The following is a 23,191-nucleotide window of genomic DNA, read 5'->3' as shown; positions in this document are numbered from 1 at the left end:
ACAATTAGTGAATTCCTTATTGTTTAAAAACCTGTCTCATCATTTTGCTCTGTTTCTTCCAGCCCAATGTATATTTCCATAAATTATCATGTATTGTTGGTGGTTTCAGTCTGTTGTTCTTTTCATTTACATATCAGCTTTCATTTTTTTAAAAACAAGTGCTGGCCCAATTTCTTTGTCTTTTTTGCCTTTTTTTAATCTAAAGACTCTTGCATGCCCCATTAAAATTAATGGTTCAAGAGGGGAAAGCTGAGAGAAGAACAATGTCTTATCTACCTCAGGCTTGCTTCAACTGTACAGGGAAATAAAAGGAAAGATTCCATTTTGGTTGATGCTGCTGGAGACTTAAACGGAGTATATTCCTGAAGGGCAAATAATTGAAAGGAGAAGAGAGGGTAATTGGACACCCCATCCCTTCTTCATGGAGGCCGTTGCGAAGACTCTTCCTCGTATCCCATCTCTGGGGCAAGGAGCCAGGGTAGGTCTGTTTAGGCTGCCTGGAGGCAATCATGTGTATTGCACATCAATTTCTGTACATTTATTTAAAGCGAGATCCTGCAGTTCATCTTCAAAGCCTTGGGGGGCTGTGATGTATCATCATTTCCCCTCCTGTGACTACTATAACATCACCACTCCTCATAAATATCAGTACAACACCAAATACTAATTCTAGCTCCAGAGTTTCACTACCTCTATATTCTCTCAACTTCTTCCTTGAGGTAATACCTTAGATCAAGTGTGTGTGTGGAAGGAATACATCAACTTAACCTAAGCAACCACTTTATTAGGATGCTGCCACCACCTTCCTCCTCACAAGGAGAGAACCTTCAATTTCTGTGTGGGTATAGATCCCTAGACTTTGGCCTATTTCTTTCATAGTTCCATTTAACTATCTGGTAACAAATGAGACCAAGAATGGCATGCTTTGAAAGAACAAATTAAAAACAAAACTTTATTTGCATGGTATAAGATGTTTCAATGCAGTTTGAGGTTTATGTGGTAAAAATTCTTGTTTCAAGTTTTTATTAATTTCTTACCTACTCTACCCTTTCTAATAATAATAATAATAATAATAATAATACATCAAAATAATCAATATACCTCCCTCCACCTCCCAGGGGAATCTAACCACTCGTAAAGCTAGAGCCCACCACCCCAATCCTACCCCTCAGAAAGCCCATCCCTATCTAACCTCTAAAGAAAAACCAAGTGCCTGTTATTTCCTCTTTCTCCCAACTGAAAAAGCAACAGCCAATCAGGAGACACCATTTAAATCTGAGCACTCTAACTCCCCCTCCCCCCTACTTGCCACAGCCTCTACGAGAAAATATATGTTAGAATCAAGCAAATAAACATTAAAATACCATTTCATAACAGGGCCTTTTTTTTTTGCAAAGGAACTTCTATACCTGGTTCAGCATTTAAGTACTGATCCAAAAGCACCTGGAAACTTTCCTGATGTAAGGAGATCTAATATTGTGTCAGACAATTATGTGTTGATAGTATCTTGATTCATGCTAATGCGACAGCCCAGGTCTGTCCCTTTTTTATTTCCATTTTCCCTGTAGACAAGTGAAGGTTGTGTATGGGCTTGGCTCAGAATACTGTATATGTAGTCCATAGAGTGCTCATAAAGCATGTCTGATTCTCTGAAAAATGTCCCATGGAGACATGCCTTAAGATGTATCCAAGGGTACCTGGGTAGTAGTGATTTGTATCATAATCTCTGTTGGGATCACTACATGGGAAGTATATAGTCTTCCCCAATATGGTGCCCTCCAGATGTTTTGGACTTCAACTCCCATCATCCCCAGCTAGTGGTCAGGAATGTGGGAGTTGTAGTCCCAAATTTCTGGAGGGCACCACATTGGGAAAGGCTGGTATATGGCTTTCTACTTCAGTTACAGCTCTTTGCTCCACAGAGTAATTTATCAGTGGGAGATTCAAGAGTATTCTTTTCACAATCTTCTTTGCAGTGCAGTTGCTCCTGAGTGCCTGGAGATTCAAGATAACTGTTAACTGTAGGGTTGTTTTAATGGCATTCACTGAAGGATTGGAAAGGTCCACAGGCAGTTTCTGTAGATGCTGAGTGTTTTTACTGGAAATGGTAATGCATCTTCAAATGGCAAGCTACAGGTATGGGAATTTTATTGGATTGTTCTTTTTAAACTGATGGATTATAATGCTCTGTTTCTTGAAAAAAAAAAGTCCAGTCAATTGATTTCTCTAAATGGCATCAGGAGCATGAATGCCACCAAAGCAGGGGGGCTTTTAGCAACAGTCTGGTTTTCCTATACGTTTAGGACAGTTATTCAAGCACAACCTGTGAAACCTTCTTGAGGAGAAACAAAGTTTCTACCTCTCTCTTCAGATAACTCAGATTTGGTAGAGTCCTGGTTTTTCATCTTTGTGTACCTCTGCATTGCTCTCAGTATTTGCTCTAGCTAGCTCCTGAGTCATGGCTGCTCAGTTTTCTTTTGGACAGGTGAGCTAAGATCAAATTGTTCACTTAATCCCTCTTGCTATTCTATCAGAGCATCAATTAAAGGCATCACCTGTACTCTTTATTCTTCTTTTAGTGTACACTGCCCTTTTATTAGAAAAGGCAGATCAGGGATGGGTAGGGGAAATAGTACACACACAAGTTAAACTGTAATTGGAGAGCCACGAAGGCTGAAAAGGAGCACATATTCCAGTACCTGTATTTTAATTTCAGCTGCTGGTGGGAGACCAGTATTACCAAGTGAGTATAAGCTGGCTGAGTTTGTTGGGAATAGGATAGCACTTAGTCTCCTTGAAGAGAGTAATCCTGGCTGCTGTTCTGCAGGGCTAGGATTTGACTAATTCTGAAACACAAATACTTCTAGTTTAAAAAGTTCCTGCCATGGCATGTAAGAATGAAGGGGTGGATGCTTGAATATCTAATCAGCCCTGACCGTTGTCTTGGCCCTAAAGTTTGCCCTCAGCCTAAACTCTTACATCCCTTGTGATCCCAAGGCTTATGCAGCTCCTAGAGATAAAAGCCAAAATGTTAAATAACAGCACTGGCAGAGGTGTCCAGAATCAATCCCTGTTAGCTACAGGTGATGGCCAAAAGCATTTATTTATGTGCAATAGTTACAGACTTTGTTCCTATAGAAAATTATGCGTAGATGATTTACAATTTAAAATAAAAACATAACCCACACACAATAGAAAAACCATACCATAGAACAGAATCTAAAATGACATAAAACAATATCTCCTGTAATCCCTGAATGCCTGACAGAATGAAACCATTTTCACTAATCAGCAAAATAAGATTAGGGTAAATCACCCACCGGAAAACATTTGCTCTCAGATAGGAACTGGTCAATTGATCTCTGCATTAATCGGGAGGAGTGGTTATTTGTGTAATGTGCACTAGTCCTGAGCCATTAGAGAACAAAATCTATTTTCCACAAATATTTAAATCAAAGCAAATTATGCTAATAGAGGATGGCCAAACAGAGGATGATGGCCAAGTATGAAACCAAACCATTATCCTCCTTGTCCCCATTTGATTCCTTTTAAATGGTCTTCTCCAGGAGGCTTCTCAGATGCACATTTCCAAAAGAACCAGAGTGCTGCAAACAGGAAATGAAATATAACAACCAGTCCTAAGTATATGAAGAAGAAGAGCCTGTCCAAAGCCGCAGAAGCTTGCTTGTGATGTGATAACTCTTCATTTGCCCCACAGTCTACAGAGTAAAGAAGGAAAATGTAACAAATGAATTCTAAGCTTGTAGGTTCTATAGGGTGAACAGTATTTGAGCAGAAATTCAAATGATCTCTTACACAAACATGCATGGGTGATAAGTCACAGAAGACCAAATAAATAGAATCTGAGATCCAACCAAAAGGTATATCTGAAATATTATTGCAGAAATAGGCATCTTGGTGCTCTCCAGATGTTTTGGACTGCAGCTCTCATAAACCATGCCCATTGGCCATACTGGCTGGGGCTTATGGAGCTATAGTCCAAAACAACTGGAAGGCATCAGGTTGCTTATTCCTGTATTATTGAGTGACCTTGACAGAATACACAGGTGCTATTTGATGAGCTGAGTTCAAACCACTTTAAGGTATTTGTTAATATGTTCTTAATTCTGTTTAGTGTGGATTCAAAACCTTTTTCAAGCACTGATGTTTGGGCCCAAATTCTGCAATAAAGAAATTGTGCCTGTAATCAGAATTCAGAAATGAATGGGCTTGAAAAATTCTGAATGTAGGAGTCCTCTTGCTTGAAGTGTTTTTTCCCCCTCTTTGTTGGGGTAGAAGTTTGCTTGGGGAGATAATTAAAAGAGAGCTGTCATATCTTCAGGCTTCAAGGTAAGAACAGGGTGTATATTTGGGACTGTCACAGGCCACATCTGTCTTCTGTTGACATTCAGAAACACTTTCGCAGTATTATGGCAAAGTTTGGAGTGAGGAGAGTAGTCCAGCTAACAATTAATTACAAATAGTTGTCACCCCACTCTTTGGGCCAAGGACTTGTGGCTTACATTCAAACCATAAACCACATCATTAAAAATAAAACAGCAACACCAGAACAGAGTGAGCATAAAAAGAAAAAAGATAAGGCTTCAGGTTTTTAACAAAGTATTTGACAGTAGACTGCCTTCCTCCCAAACAGCTTTAAGTGGACCATCGCCTTTTCTGCATCAGGATTTTGTGTCGCTAGACTGAAAGTGTCTTAATAGTCACCTTGCTTCAAAATGTCACACTTCTAGCTTATTCATTCCTCTTCACTTACCACTCATTGCAGGATCTTTTGTATCTTCTGGATGATAGCGTTGGTCTTTAGGTAATGTAATGGCAATTTTAGCCTTTTTCCCTCGAAATCTACAGGTCAGCCAGAGATCGATGTTGTCAGCAACCAGCTTTGTCACCAATATGGTCTCAATTGCACTAAGGAATAGTAACACCAGGAGACCAGTATAATAATAACCTGGAGGTTGGAAGAAGGAAGAAATTAACTGTTGTTCACCAGTTGCCAAAAATACTAGTATATTTTAGTTTAAAGCCATTACTATCGGTAACTAAGCCTTAGGAAAGGCATTTCAACCTTTTACAATGAGGAAAAACTTGCAAAGCTGGGGAACCATCAAATGATTGGCCATTGGGGAAAGCGGTGGGGCCAGGGGAAGCAGCCAGAGCCATCTCAGGAACCCTGGTGGGCCAGATTTGGCTCACAGGTGGGGGTTCCGCACCCCTGCATTACAGTGACTGAGCTCACTTGACACAACAACCCATAATGGGCAGCCAGCTATGATGGGTTGTCGTGTTGTTTGAACCTGGCACGCTTTGTGCGGGGTGACTTAATTTTCATGAACAAGCCACCCTAACAACCCATGGGTTGTTCAGACCATGATGGGTTGTCGTGACATCCCAACCCAGGACAGCAATTTTATCATGGGCTGCCGGGATTGGCTAGAGAGTCACTCAGCAAGAACAGCAAAAAACCCTGCAGCTCTTCGCAGTCTTGCCCGTGCTGCTTACAGCCTCCCTTGCCAGCGACTGCCCCCCCACTGATGCCCAAATGGCCCTTTGGAGGGATCGTCACTTGTTTGCCACCATTTTTTCTCCAGTCCCCCAGAATTGCGCAAATTTGTTTGTCATTTCCCCCCCAGGTTTATCACAAGTGTGCAAGAGAAGGTATGTGTGGCCGACTGGCCAGACTACACATATCGGTCAATTTCCTTGTATGTTTCAGCAGTCAAAGGGAGCACCTAAGGGGAGCAGGAAACATACAAAGAAACTCATATGGTGAGACTGCATATAGGCAAATTTGCGCACAGTTGCCAAGGGTCAGGGAAGAAATAATACTAAGGGAGAGGAGAAACCCATTTGCATAATTGAGAAGTACCGAAAAAGGGGGGGGGAAGCAAAAGTGCACCAAGAGGGGGGAACACAATATCTCCCACTTAGCAATGTAGTCATCTCACTTTTAAGAGTTGACCTGACACTTGTCAGTATCCTGCTCCCATTCACCACTACCCCAAATCTCCAGCAAGTCCAGAAAGGAGAGATATTGGCTCCCCCCACCCCACTTTTTGTGGCTCCTTTTCAGAGCAGTTACTGCTGCGGTTACTGCATTTTTCCCTGATAGTTTTTAAAAAAACCCTTAGAAGCCAGCTGCATGGGATGGAGTGAATGGGCCCTGGGGGGGGGGTATTTACTGCTGGTGCAGGCAGCCCATTTGCTCTGTCCCATTCAGCCACCCCCAAGTTTTTTTTTGTTTTTTTTTAACTGTAGGAAATATTTGCGCAAATTAAAAGGCTGGGAAGTAAATGGAGGGGAACTTGGTGCAAATGTAGAAGCTTGGCAGTAAAAGGAGAAATTTGCACAGCTGCAGTAACTCCTGTGACAAGGAGACACGAAAAGGGGAAGAGCCAATGTTTCCCCTTTCTGGACTTGCTGGAGACTTGGGGGAGTGTTGAATGGGAGCAGGACATTGACAAGTGCCAGTTCAACACTTAGAAGCAAGAGTACTAGTATTGTTCCCCCCCCCCCCGCCGCCTTTGGCAACCGTGCGCAAATTAGCCTATCTGCAGTCTCGCCTTGTCAATTTCCTTGTATGTTCCCTACTCTACTTTGGTGTGCCTTTTGACAGCTGAAACACACAAGGAAATTGACTAGGCAAGACTACACATACCAGACAGCTGCAAGTGCACTCTTGCACACTTGTGATAGACCAGGCAAAATAATAATAATTTTAAAATTATGAACACACTTCTGCAATTCTGAGGGACAGAATAAAAAAAGCAAACACATTTGTATAGTCCCAAAGCACTGGGGGAGGGGGGGAATGATGGTGAATGAAAGGAGTAGTACTTGGAGCAGGGAGGGGGCCAGGACAAGGAGACAAGATGGGTTCTGCTGCAAAGGACACTGGGATACATGCTGAAGCAGGCTGGTGGGGGGAAGAAAGGGAAGAATAAGCCACAGTAAGCCCAATTGTATGTTGGGCATACAATGGGTTCCGCAAACAACTCACCCAGTGTGGCTTATTCACAGGGTGGCTTAGCACGATGTGTGAACCATCCCATTATGTGTTTTTCCACCCCACATAACTGGCTGCCACTATTACAGAGAATAGTTGTATTGGGGAGGAATCTCAACACAGGTGGCAGCCCCCTGTTTGCAATGTGATTCTGCTGCTTGATGCTTTTTGGCATAATTGACTTACTGAGCAGAGGACTGCAGGAAGATGACCCTGGTAGGGAGCCAACCACTGAGGAGTGGAACACCAGGTATGCAAGTAACAAGGTGATCATGTATGACAGCCTGTTCTGGAGTGGGATAAGGAAGCCACAGAGATCAGCTAGTACAAGTGCAATACTCGGCACGATCAGAGAAAGGATGGTTCGCATTCCTGTGTTTTCTAGATTTATCTGGAAAAAAATACCAGAGTTCATGGTAAAAGGAAAGAGTATTTGAGCCTCTATGGGTTCCACTTGGACATTGGTAGGACACATTGTATTTCTTTCATCAGTCTCCCTATAATGAATACCAAATTAAACAAACAAGCTTTTGCACTTGCTAACTGTCATGAAAGACACCCTATTATCAAAGAAAGAAGTCTAAAGTGACATTAGGAAAGTTGAACAAAATTAAAACATAATTTCCACAAGTCAAGTGAATAAACATTCTCTCTGATCATTCTGATCAAATCTGATCATTCACTCCAATAAATACAGAAAGAAAGAAAGTTGACTAAAAGCAGACATATGCCCAGGCCTGCCCTGAATGGTCACAGATGAACATTTTTGTCATGAAAATGAGGCCCTAGAAAGGCTGCAATAGTGTACTTTTTGGCACACCAGTTCGCCTCCTATTTGTTACCCCTCTGGGTAAGCTGCTTCAGTGCCATTCTTCTTTGCAACGTGATTGCAGCTGATCATGATGTGAACGTGACTGAGAGCATTTGTATACCAGCCTAAAATCACACGACTTTACCAGAGCTTTCTGCTTCCTTTTTAAACGCAGGATCACGAAAGGCTCCCTTTACACATGCGTCCCTTCCTCCTCCCCCCCCCCCGTTATCTGCATATCCTATGTGTTTCATTATACAGCCACTAGATGGTGCTGTGGTCTAGCTCCTCTTATTGCAGGATTTCCTCTTTTCACAAGGGAACTCATTATAGGGATGTACGAAACCCACTTACCTTTTCGCGGAATCTTTCGCGGTGGGGGGGGATGGGGGGGAGGCGATCCAGTCCTCCCCCCCGGAATCCTTGATGGCCGGCTCCGCTCCGCAGCCAGGCCGCAGAGCAGCCAGCCAAGGCCGGCCACAGCTGGATTTCTGGCCCCAGATGGGCTGCTGAGGATGCAAATGGCAGCCGCTGTAGCGGCCGCCATTTGCATCCAGCCAGGCAGCTATGATAGGCTCTGTAAGAATTTACATAGCCTATCATGGCTAACCCCCCCACCAAAAAAAACCCAGCGTACGCAAATGGCGGCGGCTATGGCGGCCGCCATTTGCGTTCCCTATTTTTCGCCTATTTATCTTACGTAAATATTTACGTAAGATAAAACGGCGAAAAAAAGGGGAACGCAAATCGCATAGTGGGCACTATTTGCGTTCCTTCATTTTTCTCCGTTCTAGCCTACATAAATATTTACGTAGGCTAAAACAGCGAATAAAAAAGGAATGCAAATAGCGCCCACTGTGCTATTTGCGTTCTCCTTTTTTTCCACCATAATAGTCTACCTAAATATTTACGTTGACTAAAACGGCAAAAAATAAGGAACGCAAATGGTGGCCGCCATAGCCGCCACCATTTGCGTACGCCGGTGTTTTTTTTTTTACCCAGATGTGATAGTCTATGTAAGTGTTTATGTAGCCTATCACATCTGAGTAAAAAAAAAAAAGACCAGACTGCAAATGGTGGCCGCAGCAGCTGGTTGAAAGACCAGCCGCTGCTGCCATCCGGAACATCCGTCCCAGCTAAGTCTCATCCCGGGGGGGATCCGTGGGGGGGTGGGGGGGTGGCAGGCCATTCCGCCATGGATTTCGGGGGGCCAAATGCCAGTGCATTCGGCCTCACTGAAATCCATAGCGGAATTCTCCGCCATTCCTAGAACTCAACATGCTGTAATTTGATAGCTCATTATCTCCAATCTTTTAAAAAATGGGATAAAGGTCATTTAGTGCAGGAGATGCCCGGGAGGTTGATGTCATGTAAAGGACCTGCAGACTTCTGTGAGTAACCAGTCTCAATCACAGGATAAAAGCCCTGTGTGGAGAAGCCCAGAGTATCAAATAGCCAATCAGATTTGGCATTGTGACAGTATCACTGAAGGCCGATGTAGCAAATTCAGAGTGAGGGCAAGGCTTCCTCTGTCACACTGAAATCAATTTGGATAGGCCACAGGTGGAACGCAACTGCCAATATAGTCGCAGCCACCATCTAGACACCACCCAGGCAAGTTGGTGGGCAAGGGAGAGAGACGCTCCTGTCAGTTAAGTAAGATGGCCAAAACTTTGTTTCTGTTCAGAGCCCCCTAAAATTGCCAAAAGTTGGGGGGGGGGACTTTTTTACTGCTTGCAAACAGGACTGCCATGTCAGGGGTTAGTTTTAACTCATCCCTAGATATAACTGGCAGAATAGATAAAATGGAAATAATGCAGTGTAGTGCTAAGAAACAGAGATGGGAATCAAAGTCCTGATTCAAGTCTTCCCTCTGTGATGAATGCAGCAGGTAGCCTTAGGTAAGCCACACCCTCTCAGCCTCAGCCTTACATCTGCAAATACAGGGACAATAATATAGACTTGCCATACAAGATTATTCTAAGTACTGGCAAAGGTGTATGTGACGTGCTTAGATAGCCCTCAAATGCCAAGTTTGTATGACAATGACAATAATAGAAAGAAGTTCCTTAAATAAAGTTAACCTTCTCAAGTAGGCCATTGGATCCTTGGGTAGGTGAGCCCCTTTTCAGTAGCTTACACTGGTTCACTTGCCCTCTCCCTTGCCCACACTATCATGATGGGCAGGTACATGAGGAGGAGAAGGAAGCGGGGCAACCTGCCTTGTGGGACAGGTGGATGCACACCTCACGTTTTGAGGAATAAGCCCTGGGTCCCTCCTGTGACTGTAAGATAACTCTTTGAGCTTAGTCTAGGTTATCTTCATGGATCAGAACTTTCATTTCCATCTACTCATCCCAGGGACAGGGAGGCTGTGGACCTCTTGAACCAATGTTTGGAATGGATGAGCTTGGGAATGGATGAGAGCAAACATGCTAAAACTTAATCCAGACAAGATGGAGCTACTGTATGTAAGGAAACCAACTACTCTGGATGGAGGCTTGCAGGTGGTCCTAGACAGGGTTGTACAGTTTGGGAGTTCTCCTGGACTTGGCACTAACTGGGGAAGTTCAGTTGGTGGTGGCAGCCAGGTATGTTTTTTACCAGCTTAAGCTTGTATGTCAACCATGACGCTCTCTGGAGAAGATGGGCCTTCTTTCAGTTATCCATGCTTTAGTACAGGGATGGGCCCTCCAGATGTTTTGGCCTACTACTACCACCAGCCCTCACCACTGGCTGTTCTGGCTAGGGCTGATGAGAGTTGTAGACAAAAATATCTGGAGGGCCACATATTTCCCACCCCTGCTGTAGTGGCAATCTATAATCTCTTCTACGCAGGCTTGTCTTCAAAGACTTTTTGAAAATGACAGCTGGCACAAAATGCAGCTACTCAAGTATTGGTATGTCTCTGTATGCCAGTTGCTGGGGAACATGAGAGGAGGGTGCTGTTGTACTCCTGCTTGCAGGCTTCCCATGGACATCTGGTTGGCCACTGTGGGAATAGCACATTGGACTAGATAGGCCTTGGTCTGATCCAGCTTGGCTGGATCCTTCTGTTCTTAGTAGGTGCTAGGAGCTCAGGTCATACGACACATGTATTGTACCAATGGCACGGTTTGCCAGTGTGTTTTTGGGTCCAATTTAAAGTGCTGGTATTAGCCTTTAAAGCCCTAAACAGTTTGGGTCCAGGTTAAAGGGCTATCTTTACCACTACCAACCAGCCTACTCTGAGGCCAACATTGTGCTCGCCTGTTAAGAGCAATTAGGCTGGTGGCCATGAGGGGAAGGGCCTTCTTGGTAGTGGCCCCTAATTGTGGAAGTCTTTTCCAATTGATGTCCACCAGACCACATCATTATAGGCCTTCCAGCAGGTCCTAAAACCTCCCATTTACCTTGACTTATAAGTATATGATTCTACTGGGGCTACTGTGCATCTGGCAATGTCTGGTTTTAACAATTAGTTTTGATTATTATAGTTTTGTTATGTGTTTTACTTTTAAATTTTGTTATGTGCTGCTTTGGGAGGGTTTACCCTAAAAGGCACCTTATAAACCTTTTAAATACTTTTTTTTAAATTCCTTTTGCTCTGGCTAAGCAACCCCATAGTATTTTATATGACCCACCAGACATTCACTTTATCATTTCCAGTTCAACAGGGTTGAAGCATATGTTGTGAAACTGCCACCCACAACCAATCAGCTGGGAGGACAGGACCCAGCAAAGAAACCATTCATGCACTTGCCTGAATTATAGTCCAAGTCATCTCCTTACCATCACTATGAAGCAAGGCTGTGGGCTATTCCTTTGGCTTGTGATGTTTACACCCATGACGAGATATTCACGCTTTACATTCAGAATTTCATTTACAACGGAGACCTTGAATTCCAGCTCACTGACTTGAAAGAGTCATTAAAAAAAAATTAAGACACATTCTTGGGACATTTCAGCAAAAGAGACCTTTTAGGAGTGTTATTAATTAGCTACCCACGCTCCAATGGAAGAAATTGTTGCTAAGCTGAAAAGAGACTGAAGAGCCATTGAAGTGTTGAGAGACCAGGGCCTCATCTACACAGTCGATTTAGTGCAGCGTGAGAGCACATAAGGGTTGTTTGCAACAGATGACGCTGTCGCCAATGCACAGCAACCTGGCAGCTTCCCTCTGGAAAAGTCCTTTTCGTGCATCTTTTCCTCTTAAATGCGGCTCCCATGCGGTTCCGCTGCAGTGTGCCCCTTCCCCTCATATTAAATCTGGGCATGCCTCTGTGACCTGGCTGTGACCTGTCAGTGACATGGCCAAGGGGTGGGGCCACCCCTTCCCCCCCTTCGCCCCCTTCCCTCTTTTTCTCCATTCGCAGTAGGGCACTTTTGGACACAAGCTTTCTTTCCCACTTAGCACTACTTCGCGCCACTTCATCCTATCGCAGTAGTACTGTTTTCCCATTCACAATATGTATATTCACAAATCTGTAAGCCGCTTTACCCATTCACATAGCGCAGTAGCTGCTTCACCCATTTAGATTATATATATCCTGTTTTTCCCATTCATAATAATGCAGTAGCAGTTTCAATAATTCAGAATAGCGCAGTAGCTGCTTTACCCTTTCACAATACTTTGCCTGTTTTTCCCATTCATAATAGTTCAGTGGCACTGTTTCTATCATTCAGAAAAGTGAAGCAGCTGCTTTACCCATTCAGATTGTGTAGCCTGTTTTTCCCATTCACAATAGTGCAGTTTCAAGCACTGACAGTACTGCAGTAGCTGTTTACCCAGTCATAGTATGTAGCCTGTTTTACCCATTCATAATAGTGCAGTAGTGCTGTTTCAAGTATTCACAGTAGCGCAGTAGCTGCTTCACCCATTCAGATTATATAGCCTGTTTTTCCCATTCACAATAGCACCATGTCTTTTAATCTTTCACAATATTCCTATGTTGGATGAGAGAGGAGAGGTGTGGAGTAAACTGGAAAGATAGGAAAGATTCCTCCTGTGCAAGCACCAGGTCATTACTGACCCCTAGAGGGACGCCGCTTGTGCTGGCGTTTTCGTGGCAGACTATAGCGGGGTGGTTTGCCACTGCCTGCCCCAGTCGTGACTACCTTTCCCCCCAGCAAGCTGGGTACTCATTTTACCGACCTCGGAAGGATGGAGGACTGAGTTGACCTGAGTCGGCTACCTGGGACCCAGCTTCCGCTGGGATCGATCTCAGGTCGTGGGGAGAGTTTTGGTTGCAACACTGCCACCTACCACTCTGCGCCACATGAGGCTCAATCGGAGTAAACTACAGGAGCTTAATTCAATGCTTCCAGTAAACTTCCTGTGCAGGGGACCACGGACAGGGGTAGGGAACAAGCTTCTCTCATTTGCAGAGCAGCACTTATGGGGTTGATGATATTCAGTTCTACTCCACCCACCCAATCCTGAAGTATGGGGGTTTCAAGTGCTGCATGACCCATGAAAGCAGGTTTTTAGGTAGTGTATAAGGACAAGGGCTCTGCTTTTCTTGCTTCATGTGCACCTGACAGACCAAAGCGATTTCATGAAAATCCAGATAGAACCAGAAAGTGCTTCTCATTCCGTTTCCATATAGATTGGGCCCAGCTCTTTTCCATGACAGAATGCCTTAAATCCAAGCCATCCCTAACGTATACTTTTCTTAGGCCTAACTTCATACATTTCTATCAGAGGCTGTGAAAATTCTCATATGGGATGTGTGTGTTTTTTACTTGGTAACTGGCAATTTCAAACAAAACCTTTCTAAATTAAAAAGAGGTGACATAAGTGCTGTGTGGGAACTTCAAACTAAATATGTGAACCAGCACCTGTTAAGGGCCATTCCGCAGGCTGACTAGAAGGACAAGGGCTATGGAGGGAGGAGCTGGGATTTGGGGGTGAGGAAGTGATTCCGCAGGTTGTAGTAGCAGCAATGTTGCTACTTTCTTCCAGGGAACTCAGGTTTGTGGCCACTGTAACTTAGCAACCTGTCTGGTCTTCCCAAATGCTGGTAGCAACTTCTTGGTCTAACTTGCTGCTGCCAGCATAAGCGCCAACATAGAGATGACCCTGAGCAGGTTGCGAAGCCTACGGCTTGAAAGGCTCCATTTGCATTCTAAATGGTGGTTCTCCCGTGCCCAAATCTGTAAGTTGTGGAGAATGTGCATAAACTGACAGCATGAGAAGGACATTTTGTACATAGCCCAACTGACAGGCAGTCCTTCCAAGCGATGCTAAAGAATGTACACAAGCCAACAATGTCAGCTGCGAATGATGAACAGTGGCTGGTCAATGTGCGTATTCTTCACTTGAGAGATATGCACATTGCCTGGGCAATGGATAAACTTTATGTGTAAACCACTTGGCAGTTGTCCATATTAGCAGCCAGTGTGTGACAAAGTCTGTCAGTGCTGTCAGCTCGTGCACTTCCTTCATGCCTTCACCACCAGCCAACTTGAATTCAGCCCAGCAAACAAGCGTAACCCTTGTTAGCCTGGGATGGAGACTGCGTGGCCCTGCAGATGTTGTCGCAACTCCCACATCCTTCACCATTGGCTATGCTGCTTGGGACTGATGGGAGTTGCAGTCTAACAAAATCTGGAGGGCCACATGTTCCCCACGCCTGTTGTAAGCCCAAACTGGTACTGTGTGCAGTGGCAGCAGGAATAAAGTGAAAGACCTCCGAAGGACCTTGGACCTGTACCAGTATCCAAAATGTATCTAAGAAGGGACACTTCGAGAGTTTGGCTTGCGGGACTTGAACAGAGTGCTGTTCTGTGCATGAGAACTAGCTTCCTTGCATTGTCCTGTATATGCAGACATCTTGCCTACCTTTGTTGGCCAGAGAGAAGAAGCTCAAAATGCAGTCGGTGCTATCACGAGGATAGTAAAAGAGATCAAAGTTGCAGTTGCTGTCAATGCGCAGAGGGAGCTGAAACTCTGCTTTCCCATCACTGTACAGCACCACATAAGGTGATTCAGTCTGCCATTGAACGTCAAACCTTCAGTAGGAGAAAGGTGGTGTGAGAGAAGAGTGTTGCTTGTCGCAACGTTATACTCTTCTCTGCAATTTTGAAACCTCACCATGGAGTTATCAGGCCAGAGAAGGTGCTTGTACTTCCTTCTCAAGGCCCTTGGAAGCTCTTTACCAAGGAGGGTCCTCAGACCTCTGTTGTTTGCTGATGCTGCTCTGGCATCTGATGGGGCATCTACTAGGAAGACTACCTGCACTCTCCCTTAGCAATAGGGACAAAGGAAGGGTGACCGTAATTGCTTGCAACTGCGCCATGCATGTGTGCCATCCAATTGCTGGAGGCTCCAAGGGACAATTTCATGCTTCATAAACCACATACTCAGAAGCGAGGACAGTAAGAACATTTTGAAGACCCCACAATACTGCTGTTTCACACTTGAATCCAATCAGGCTTTGCAAATGAAGTGGAGAACTGAACACTGTATAAAACTGTCTCGAATACAGAGTCTTACAGTTCACTAATACTCAACTGCAGCAGACCTGTGACTTCAAATACAGGTTAGTCCTGATCATGCTTTAAGCTAGGGGTGGGGTGCCATGATGGGCGCCCTTTGCCACTTTAACGTGTACCTCCACATTAGAGATGATTGGGGCACACTGATGTTTGGGTCCGCCATGGGTCTGTTGACATCACACCTAGTTTGGGTCTAAGGGCCAAACTACATATTACGTGGTTGATGCTTTTTCTTTTTTTTAAGGTGTGCTTTAAACTGCCATGCCATCCTTTACTTTGAATTAAACGCAGCTGTGGGGCCCCAAGCTAGCCATGCTCCTGATCCCTATCAGAGCCCCACACAGGTTTCCTGCTGAAAATCACCACCTCCCCCAGCTGCTATTTCCCCCCAGAGGAGCTGTTTGCAGCTCCTTTGGAGGCAAGTGGCATTTGGGGTGGACGTTTGACAGGAAACCAACTTGGCCCTCCATCTGGGTCAGGAGTATGTCAGGGCCCCCTGCAGCTGCTTTTTCTTCAAAATAAAAGTGTCCCATATAAGCAGGCTCTTTTTTTCCATTCTATGTCTGGAAAAGGGATGGCATACAGGTAGCAGGCTGCGGAAATCGAATTAGCTCCAATTAAGTATCTATTTATTGGGTAATTAATAGGTCCTTTAGCAGTGATAAAAGCATAGCTCCAATTAGCTATCTTAATTTTGCTGCTTCCTTTTCTGAGAGCAGGTCCACTCCCCCACCTCCACCTTTGCCTCTGAAAAGTGAGCATTTTGGTCACCTGGGGAAGTGAATACAGGGTCACGGACAGCACTAGACCCCCCAGGCCAAGTCCAGGGCCCAACAGCCCAGAGGGAGCAATGGGCCCCCAAACACTTTGACTCGGGTGGTAGTGGCAGAAGCGTTGGATGGGTGAGGGGGGCAGCAGAAAGGAGAAGACAGGAGAAGTGGGGGGGTCGCAGAGAAGAAGATGGGAGAAGAGGCCAGTGTGGGTGGGGGAAGGAAATCTCGAGGGAGAGGAGCAAGAGAAAAGGAAATACAGGTAGTGAGAGGAGGAAAGGATGATGAAATCTCCCCAAAATGGCAAAAATTACATCTGCACCCCCAGACCTGGGGGAAAAATTACGAATGCGCCTGTGAATACGAAAAGGTTGCCTACCCCTGGTCTAACTGAAGCGCCATTTATTTCAATGGGTCTACTCTAGTTAGGATTAACATTGGATACAGCCCTGGTGTCAGGATTGAGCCCAGGCAGTCTGGTTTGAGTTTGGACTCTGATTCATATTCGGAGACGGAGCTAGAAGAAGCCCAGCAGAGACAGGGTGTAGTGGAGGAAATTCCCCAAGACTCCCCAGGAACCAGCGAAGAATGTGCCCGGGGGCTTTTTGAGGAGGAGGGCCAGGCTCAGAGACCATCTCCCCACCCCACGCCCATAGGAGCCCAGCCCCTGTCGAGGGCAGGGTGAACATCGGGATTGACAGATGCCAGAGCCTGCCACAGAGTTAAGTGTTTGGAGCTGGGACAAGGTGGGAAGGATCTCATCTGATTGGCTGCCTGTCAGAAGTTGGGCCAGGAGGGACCTTCATGAAGGGAGGAGACCAGAAAGAGCCAGCCGAGCAGGACGGGAAACCCATCCCTTTGAGCTGAAAGGCAACTGCCCTGCCTTCAGTAGCTCTCTTACCAAAAGATTTATTTTGCTAATTAGGCCTAGAGGACAGCTCCTAGCTTTTGTAGTTGCTTCAGAAGAGGTGCTATTGGCTGAATAAAGAGTTTATTCAGGAGTCTCGGTTGCCTAGGGCTTGGAATCCCTGACACCTGTGTGGCTGAACAAGGATGGCATGGTCAGCTTTCTAGTACTTAGACCAGCTTCTCCTCACTCACCTTTGATAATATCTCTCCCTCTCTCTAAGTATGGTAAGAGCATAAAGTGTGAAAGGGGGAGGAGTGGAATCCAGACAAGGCATTTATGTTTAGGTTACGGTTTTTCAGTATGTTATTACACTCTTCTGTGTTCACAGAGAATGAGACTCTTGTCAGTGGGTACGTGGGCCAAGACAGAGATGGTGTGACAGCTGCTCTATGTACAAAGCTATACAGCTTCCTGCCTTGGTGAAGATGGATGCTTTATGGAGGGATTAGGCAAATTTATGGAAGGGGGCACATTCAGAACATTCCATATTCAGAAGCAGCAATGCCTCTGCTGACTTGCTGGGGAGGCAAGTCTCGGGATGGCTTTGGCCCTCTTGCTCTGCAGGTGAGCTTCCCGGGGCCATCTGCCAGGCTACTGCTGGAGATAAGAGTGCTGGACAAGACAGGCCTTTGGTAGGGCAGCCACTTACACATCACCAAAAAAGAGGACAGCAATTTGTATAACTTTTGCATATGCCAATTTATATGTACAAACCACAAATTGAGAAATAATAATTACAATTTAAATAGAAATACAATACATCTCACCATGGGGGGGGGGAAGACTGTGACCAGGTGACCTGTGTGCCTGCTCAGTCTGCTGTCAGGTGCTAACTCTTGATGGGCAGTTTCAAAGCCCCTGCTCTCCCTTCACATGGTTCTTTGACTTTAAACCAGACTTTGATTGGGGAGACCATCAAAGAGAGGACACCTTCAAACAAAAGACTCTCCTCTATAACATAGGACAGCTGGCCACTCTAGCCTTTGGTCTGGTCCAGCATAAGCTGCTCTTTTCATATTCCCTATGCCTTTGCAGGGGCAGACACTAGGGAAACCCTCAGAACAGCCCAACAGTTTCTTTCCCTTACCTTTTATGTGTATGTTTTCCGGTGCTACTTACGCTTCTTGAACTGTGTGGGATGGAGTCCACACTGAACTCCAGGGCACGGTGATGGTGCTGAAGGGGAACTCTGTGTCATCCCAAACCAGCCCTTGATTGTACCATGACTGAGAAATTCAGTAAAAGAAAGCATTACTCTTGTCTCTCCCCACCCAAGCCCTTTCCAAGCTCAGGTCTAAGTGAAACTAACCATCTCACGGATATGGCCACGCTGTGTTAGCCGCTAAGTGGCTCAGATAAAGTAAGCTCAGCACGGCTGTTACACCATGCTCTATGCCATTGATCTTCAACATGTGGGTTGAGATCAACAACTGGTTTGCAGGCAGACCCAAGGTGAGCTGCACTACAACATTTTATTTTTTAAAAAAGTGGGGAAAGATGGGGAGAAGGAGAAAATGAGGTTATTATAGGTTTATAGATGTTTCACTGTCATAGCTTCTCCCCACATATCCTAGGAATAGTAATTCACAGTGCTAAGATTGACGTTAGAGAGCTCTTACTCCTACCCTAACTACAGTTTCCAGGATTCCCCAGGGAGAAGGAATTACTATTAAACCGGTGCATTTGCAGTCTAGATCTACCTTGAGAGAGACAGTAAGTAGGAAGAGGATCATGTCTATTAAAAAATTGAAACTGGTCCCATGTTGGAGGTTGGGGTTATATGTGGGTCCTGAGTCTGAAAAAAAAAAAAAAAGATTACTGACCTAGCCAGAGGGTGGGGGTAGGGGGCACAGACACATTATTTGTGCATTTGACTGTGACAATGGAGCCTCTCTCCCTTCCTTCAAAGCCCCTCCATCTCTTATTATTTCCCAGTTAACTGATAAGACCAAGCAATACCTGATGCAAGACCAAGACAGATGAGATAGTGTATTTCAAGATGTCCTATGGAAAAATAATTCAAGATCACTTTTCCTTCCAAGCTTTATTCGTTCTCTCATGCACGGGCGTGCACACACGCGCATGCATACACAATTTATTCCTTTATAAAAATCCACATTGTAAAATTCATACAATAGCATACAAGAAATCTCAAGGCAGACGGTCCCCCCACCAAACCCATCCTTTTTATATAGGCTAAGAAGCCCTGTTGTTGCTACGTTGTTATTATTTATTTTATTTATAAACCACCCTTCCTCTCAATGGAGCCCAGGATGGTACACAACATAATAAAATTACAGAATTTATACATAATTGAAAACACCAACCATAATAATAAACTAAAAATATAGGTCAACACAGCTCTGGTCCCCTAATTCTTTCCATAGCAGAACCTGGGAGCAATCGAAACTCAGTTTCATCTTGGCTTTATTTATTTATTTATTTATTTATTTGCTTGCTATATTTTTGAGCATAGTCCTTGCTTTGGGGCAGAATGGCAGTTTGTATGTGTTTAAAAGCTATCATACATACCACATTTAGCACATTGGACATCACCACTGTGATATTCACCAGAAGGGGATTGGTCCCATTTCTGGGCATCTGGTACAGGGTGTATGTATCCAGCAGTGATTCTAAAAGCTTCTTTCCCAAAGATGTGGAGGAATTTTGCCAAGTTGTCTGAGGCATGGCTGCTAAAAGCAAAACACAGAATACCCCATTTCAGGGCAAATCGCTTTCACAATATTCTCCAGCTCAAACCAAATATTGATATGTTTGAGCTGTAAATGTGGAGGATATTTGCATCAATTATAAGTTTAATCAATATTACACTCCCAGTTCTAAGATAGGAGTAACGGTTTTCCTATACTGGGGCTATTTGCTTTCTCCACAGTTCTTTTTAACTTGCCTATAGGTCAAGCCGTACCCTAACCCCAGTTGTCTTTTTTGTTGTCCTTTTCAAGAGCTAAGCTTTTCACATTCATATTTAGTCTTTCTGTGACTAACATTTTTAACAACTAAAATATCTAAACAACTTAGGGCACAATCCTATGCATGTCTAGACAGAAAAAAAGTCCTACAACTCCCAGCATTCCCCACACAGCCATTTCTGTCTAAACATGCATAGGATTGTGCTTTTAATTATTAAAAATGGCTCTATAGTTAGACTAGTTGAATGGAAAGCAGACGCCCATCCATTAGACTGTATATGTCTTCAAGGTAAAGGGGAGATTCATCCTACCTACAAACAAGAGGAGGAAGTTCAGACAGGTTCTCATCAAGTTCATTTTTTTTTTTTTTTGTTAGGCCCTGCAACATGAAGGCAGGAGAACAGGCCTTAATATAATTCAATTCAAGGTGCTGAGGTAAAGTCGGTACTGGAACGTCAGAAGAACTCTCTAACCGCACAGCTTGACATTATACTTCATTCCCTTCTTCGTAATTTATTGCTGTGAAGTTTGATAGTTGCTTGCCTTGTATATGAAATAACATTCAAAGCAACTTAGAAAATACTAAATAATAAAGTATAACAATGAATAAAAAAACAACAAAACATCTAAAACCTTAAAACATTAGTATAGTAAAGTATCCAAAGAAGCACAAAAGACAGAAAATCATTTAACAAGTCATCACGAATGCTAAGAAATAGGCTTGCCAGCCAAGAAGCTGAATATATCTCCTGCTGGATCTCCTGGGCAAGAGTATATTATACGGTACATCCCCACACAGGGGGAAAAAATTACTCTGTGCTCCATAGATCTCACCTCAGTAAATGGGAGAATACTGATCAAGTACTTTCTTCCTACATCATCCAGAAATATGCAGCTCTTGGAAATAGCATGTGAAGTGGGCAAGGGAGAAAACTCCAGCTATTCTCTGATCCACCCTGTCCCTTGAAGGTAAGAAGGTCCTATTTATTTTATGTATATCCTGCCTTTCTACCAAAAAATGATACTCAAGGAGGCTAACAATAAAATCCACATTAAAAAACAAAATCTTAATTAAAATATAACATAAAAACAATTACATTTTTGATAGGGCCTAACTGAAGCTCAGACTTGAGGCTTAACCACAGGCATATAGTTCAGCAAAAGCTGCTCCATTCTATAAATGCTTTGCAGCCACAGACTCTACCAGGCAATAGGGCCACCCAGGGAAGCTGCTATCAACATGCCGTGATCTGCCCTACCTGCAGAAGATGCCACTGTATTTGGATCAGGCACAGCATGAGGTAAGGAAGGACCCAAGAGTTGCAGAACATGTTTTCTATATAGTCTGGTTACAGTAATGTCATCCCCCATGCTTCACAGTCATTTGCATATAACCAAACAGTACACCGTGGTTATCTTTTTACCCAACAGCTGTCCCTTGAAAGTTAACTTCCTGGGCTTTCATTGCCTTCCCAACAATAACAGCCCATTATTAAATACACAATAATGTGTGTGTGTGTGTGTGTGTGTGTGAGAGAGAGAGAGAGAGAGAGAGAGAGAGAGAGAGAGTTTGTTTAAAGGGCAAATTATCATAAAGGAAACTATAGTCTGAATTCTCTGCATCACTAATCAAACAAGCCAACACCTCATTCATTGTTTGTTTAGATGGTGCTCCCCGTACCCGGCTTCAGACACCAGCTACTTTGGGGGAAATAAAGTACAGTTTACATCTCAGTGGTTATTTCCAGCCAGTGAAGGGTTAAACATTGACTCAGTTGGCTACAAGGACCTGTTCTGATTTAGAACAGCTTTAAAATGTTTAGAAAAAGTGGAGCAATTCTAGTGAGTGTGAAACTATGTGTAATTAAAATAGACACATGTTTGTTTTTTATTTAAAAGATTTACAACCCAGTTTGCAAAAACCCAAGGTGGTGAAGAAATCATGCAAACGTAAAACCATTATAGAACAAAACAATAACAATTAAAAAACAGCACAATACAAAATTTGTTCATAGAACAAAAGAAAAAGTCTACCAAATGCTGGCTTAAAAAAAAAAAAAAACCCAGCAAAGATGTGGATTTCCGCATGTCATGGGAAGCTGCCTTATACCGCGTCAGACTGCTGGTCCATCTAGCCCAGTACTGTTGACACTAACTGAAAATGAACAACTCTTTCCTAACTCTGCCTGGAGAAGCTGGGGATCGAACCTGGGACTTCCTGCATACAAAGCAAGTGCTCTACCACTGAGCTATGGCCCCTCAATTCCAGAGCTTAGGAACTGCCTGCCATAAGGGCTGCTGCTATTCTTGCTTGTCTCAAAAAAAGGGGCAATAAGCAGTGCCAGTGACCAAACCGCAGTTGGCACCTGCATAGTTGGCAACTGTGCAGTTGGTGCCTGGGGATGTGTTGGACAAAACAACCTTGTTTGAGCAGGAGATTGTCTTAGGTTCTTGGTCCTGCTTTAGGAGGCACAGTATGTTACTTGAGGGAAGTTGTAAGTCTTATCTCACCACTGAGGAGGAATGTGATAGCACTTTTCAAGTACTTAAAAGGGTTATCACACAGAAGAAGGCCAAAGCCTGTTCTCTATTATCCAAGTCTGTAGGACACAAAATAATGGGCTTAAGTTACTGGAAGGCAGATTTCAGTTGAACATCAGGAAAAACTTCCTCACAAATAATAGAACCAACTGCCTAGGGAATTCTTGGTCTCTGTTGCTGGAGCTATTCAAGTACAGACTGGACAGCCATCTCTCAGGGATGCTTTGAACTGGACTCCTGCGTGGAGCAGGGGGTTGGACTCAAAGACCTAAATGGCCCCTTCCAACTCTTACAGTTCTATGATTCTATGGAAGATCCAGTTTCAAAACTCAGGTGTGTGAGAACATGTTAGTGAGAGAGAAGAGGCTTAGCATAGATGGCTACCTACCCGGGATGGCTTAATTCAGATCCCTTCTCCCCTCCCTCACACCATTGCTCTGATAATACTTAGCATTTATATAGCGCTTTAGATAACAAATGGGGTATCTTATTCTGCCCCTTACAACCATCCAAGGTAGGTTAGTATTATTATCTCTACACTGCAGATAGGAGGACTGAGGCTGGGACAGTGACTTGCTTAAGTCTGCTTAGCAAGTTCATGGCAGAGGCAAGATGTGAACCAGGGATCTTTCTGATTCACAGCTCAGTCACCAAGGCTGCAAAGCTGGGCACACGTCCCTGGGAAGAAGACTCCATTGCACACGACTGAACAGTTCTGAGTAAACA

The 23,191-nt window shown here is 44.1% G+C and overlaps 1 protein-coding gene across 1 annotated transcript; it reads right to left on the bottom strand.

Moving 5' to 3' along the window:
- Positions 1-3,084: 3,084 nt before the first annotated feature.
- ZACN (zinc activated ion channel) lies at positions 3,085-22,101 on the bottom strand. Its single transcript, XM_084838172.1, has 10 exons — positions 22,035-22,101; positions 20,759-20,886; positions 19,527-19,687; positions 18,954-18,998; positions 18,114-18,220; positions 14,659-14,828; positions 11,607-11,731; positions 7,211-7,415; positions 4,775-4,969; positions 3,085-3,719 (listed from the first exon to the last, which is right to left on the bottom strand). Exons 3-10 carry the CDS (start codon positions 19,680-19,682, stop codon positions 3,520-3,522), a joined length of 1,203 nt encoding a protein of 400 aa, XP_084694298.1. The 5' UTR covers positions 19,683-19,687; positions 20,759-20,886; positions 22,035-22,101; the 3' UTR covers positions 3,085-3,519.
- Between the last annotated feature and the right edge of the window lie 1,090 nt (positions 22,102-23,191).

The sequence above is a fragment of the Heloderma suspectum genome, chromosome 2 (genome assembly GCF_057233095.1).
Source record: "Heloderma suspectum isolate Gila_16-S chromosome 2, 16-S_ref, whole genome shotgun sequence".
Classification (NCBI taxonomy): domain Eukaryota; kingdom Metazoa; phylum Chordata; class Lepidosauria; order Squamata; family Helodermatidae; genus Heloderma; species Heloderma suspectum.
This window is presented reverse-complemented; position numbering and strand designations above follow the sequence as displayed.

What these genes read in the sequence shown, in the direction of transcription:
- ZACN (XM_084838172.1), bottom strand. Translation starts at nt 19,682, where the DNA reads ATGCCTCAGACAACTTGGCAAAATTCCTCCACATCTTTGGGAAAGAAG. An exon ending in CTGTCTTGGTCTTGCATCAG is followed by an intron (nt 18,221 to 18,953) that starts GTATTGCTTGGT and finishes TGAATTTCTCAG; the next exon opens with TCATGGTACAATCAAGGGCT. An exon ending in CTTCTCTCTGGCCAACAAAG is followed by an intron (nt 11,732 to 14,658) that starts GTAGGCAAGATG and finishes GACTCTTTCAAG; the next exon opens with TCAGTGAGCTGGAATTCAAG.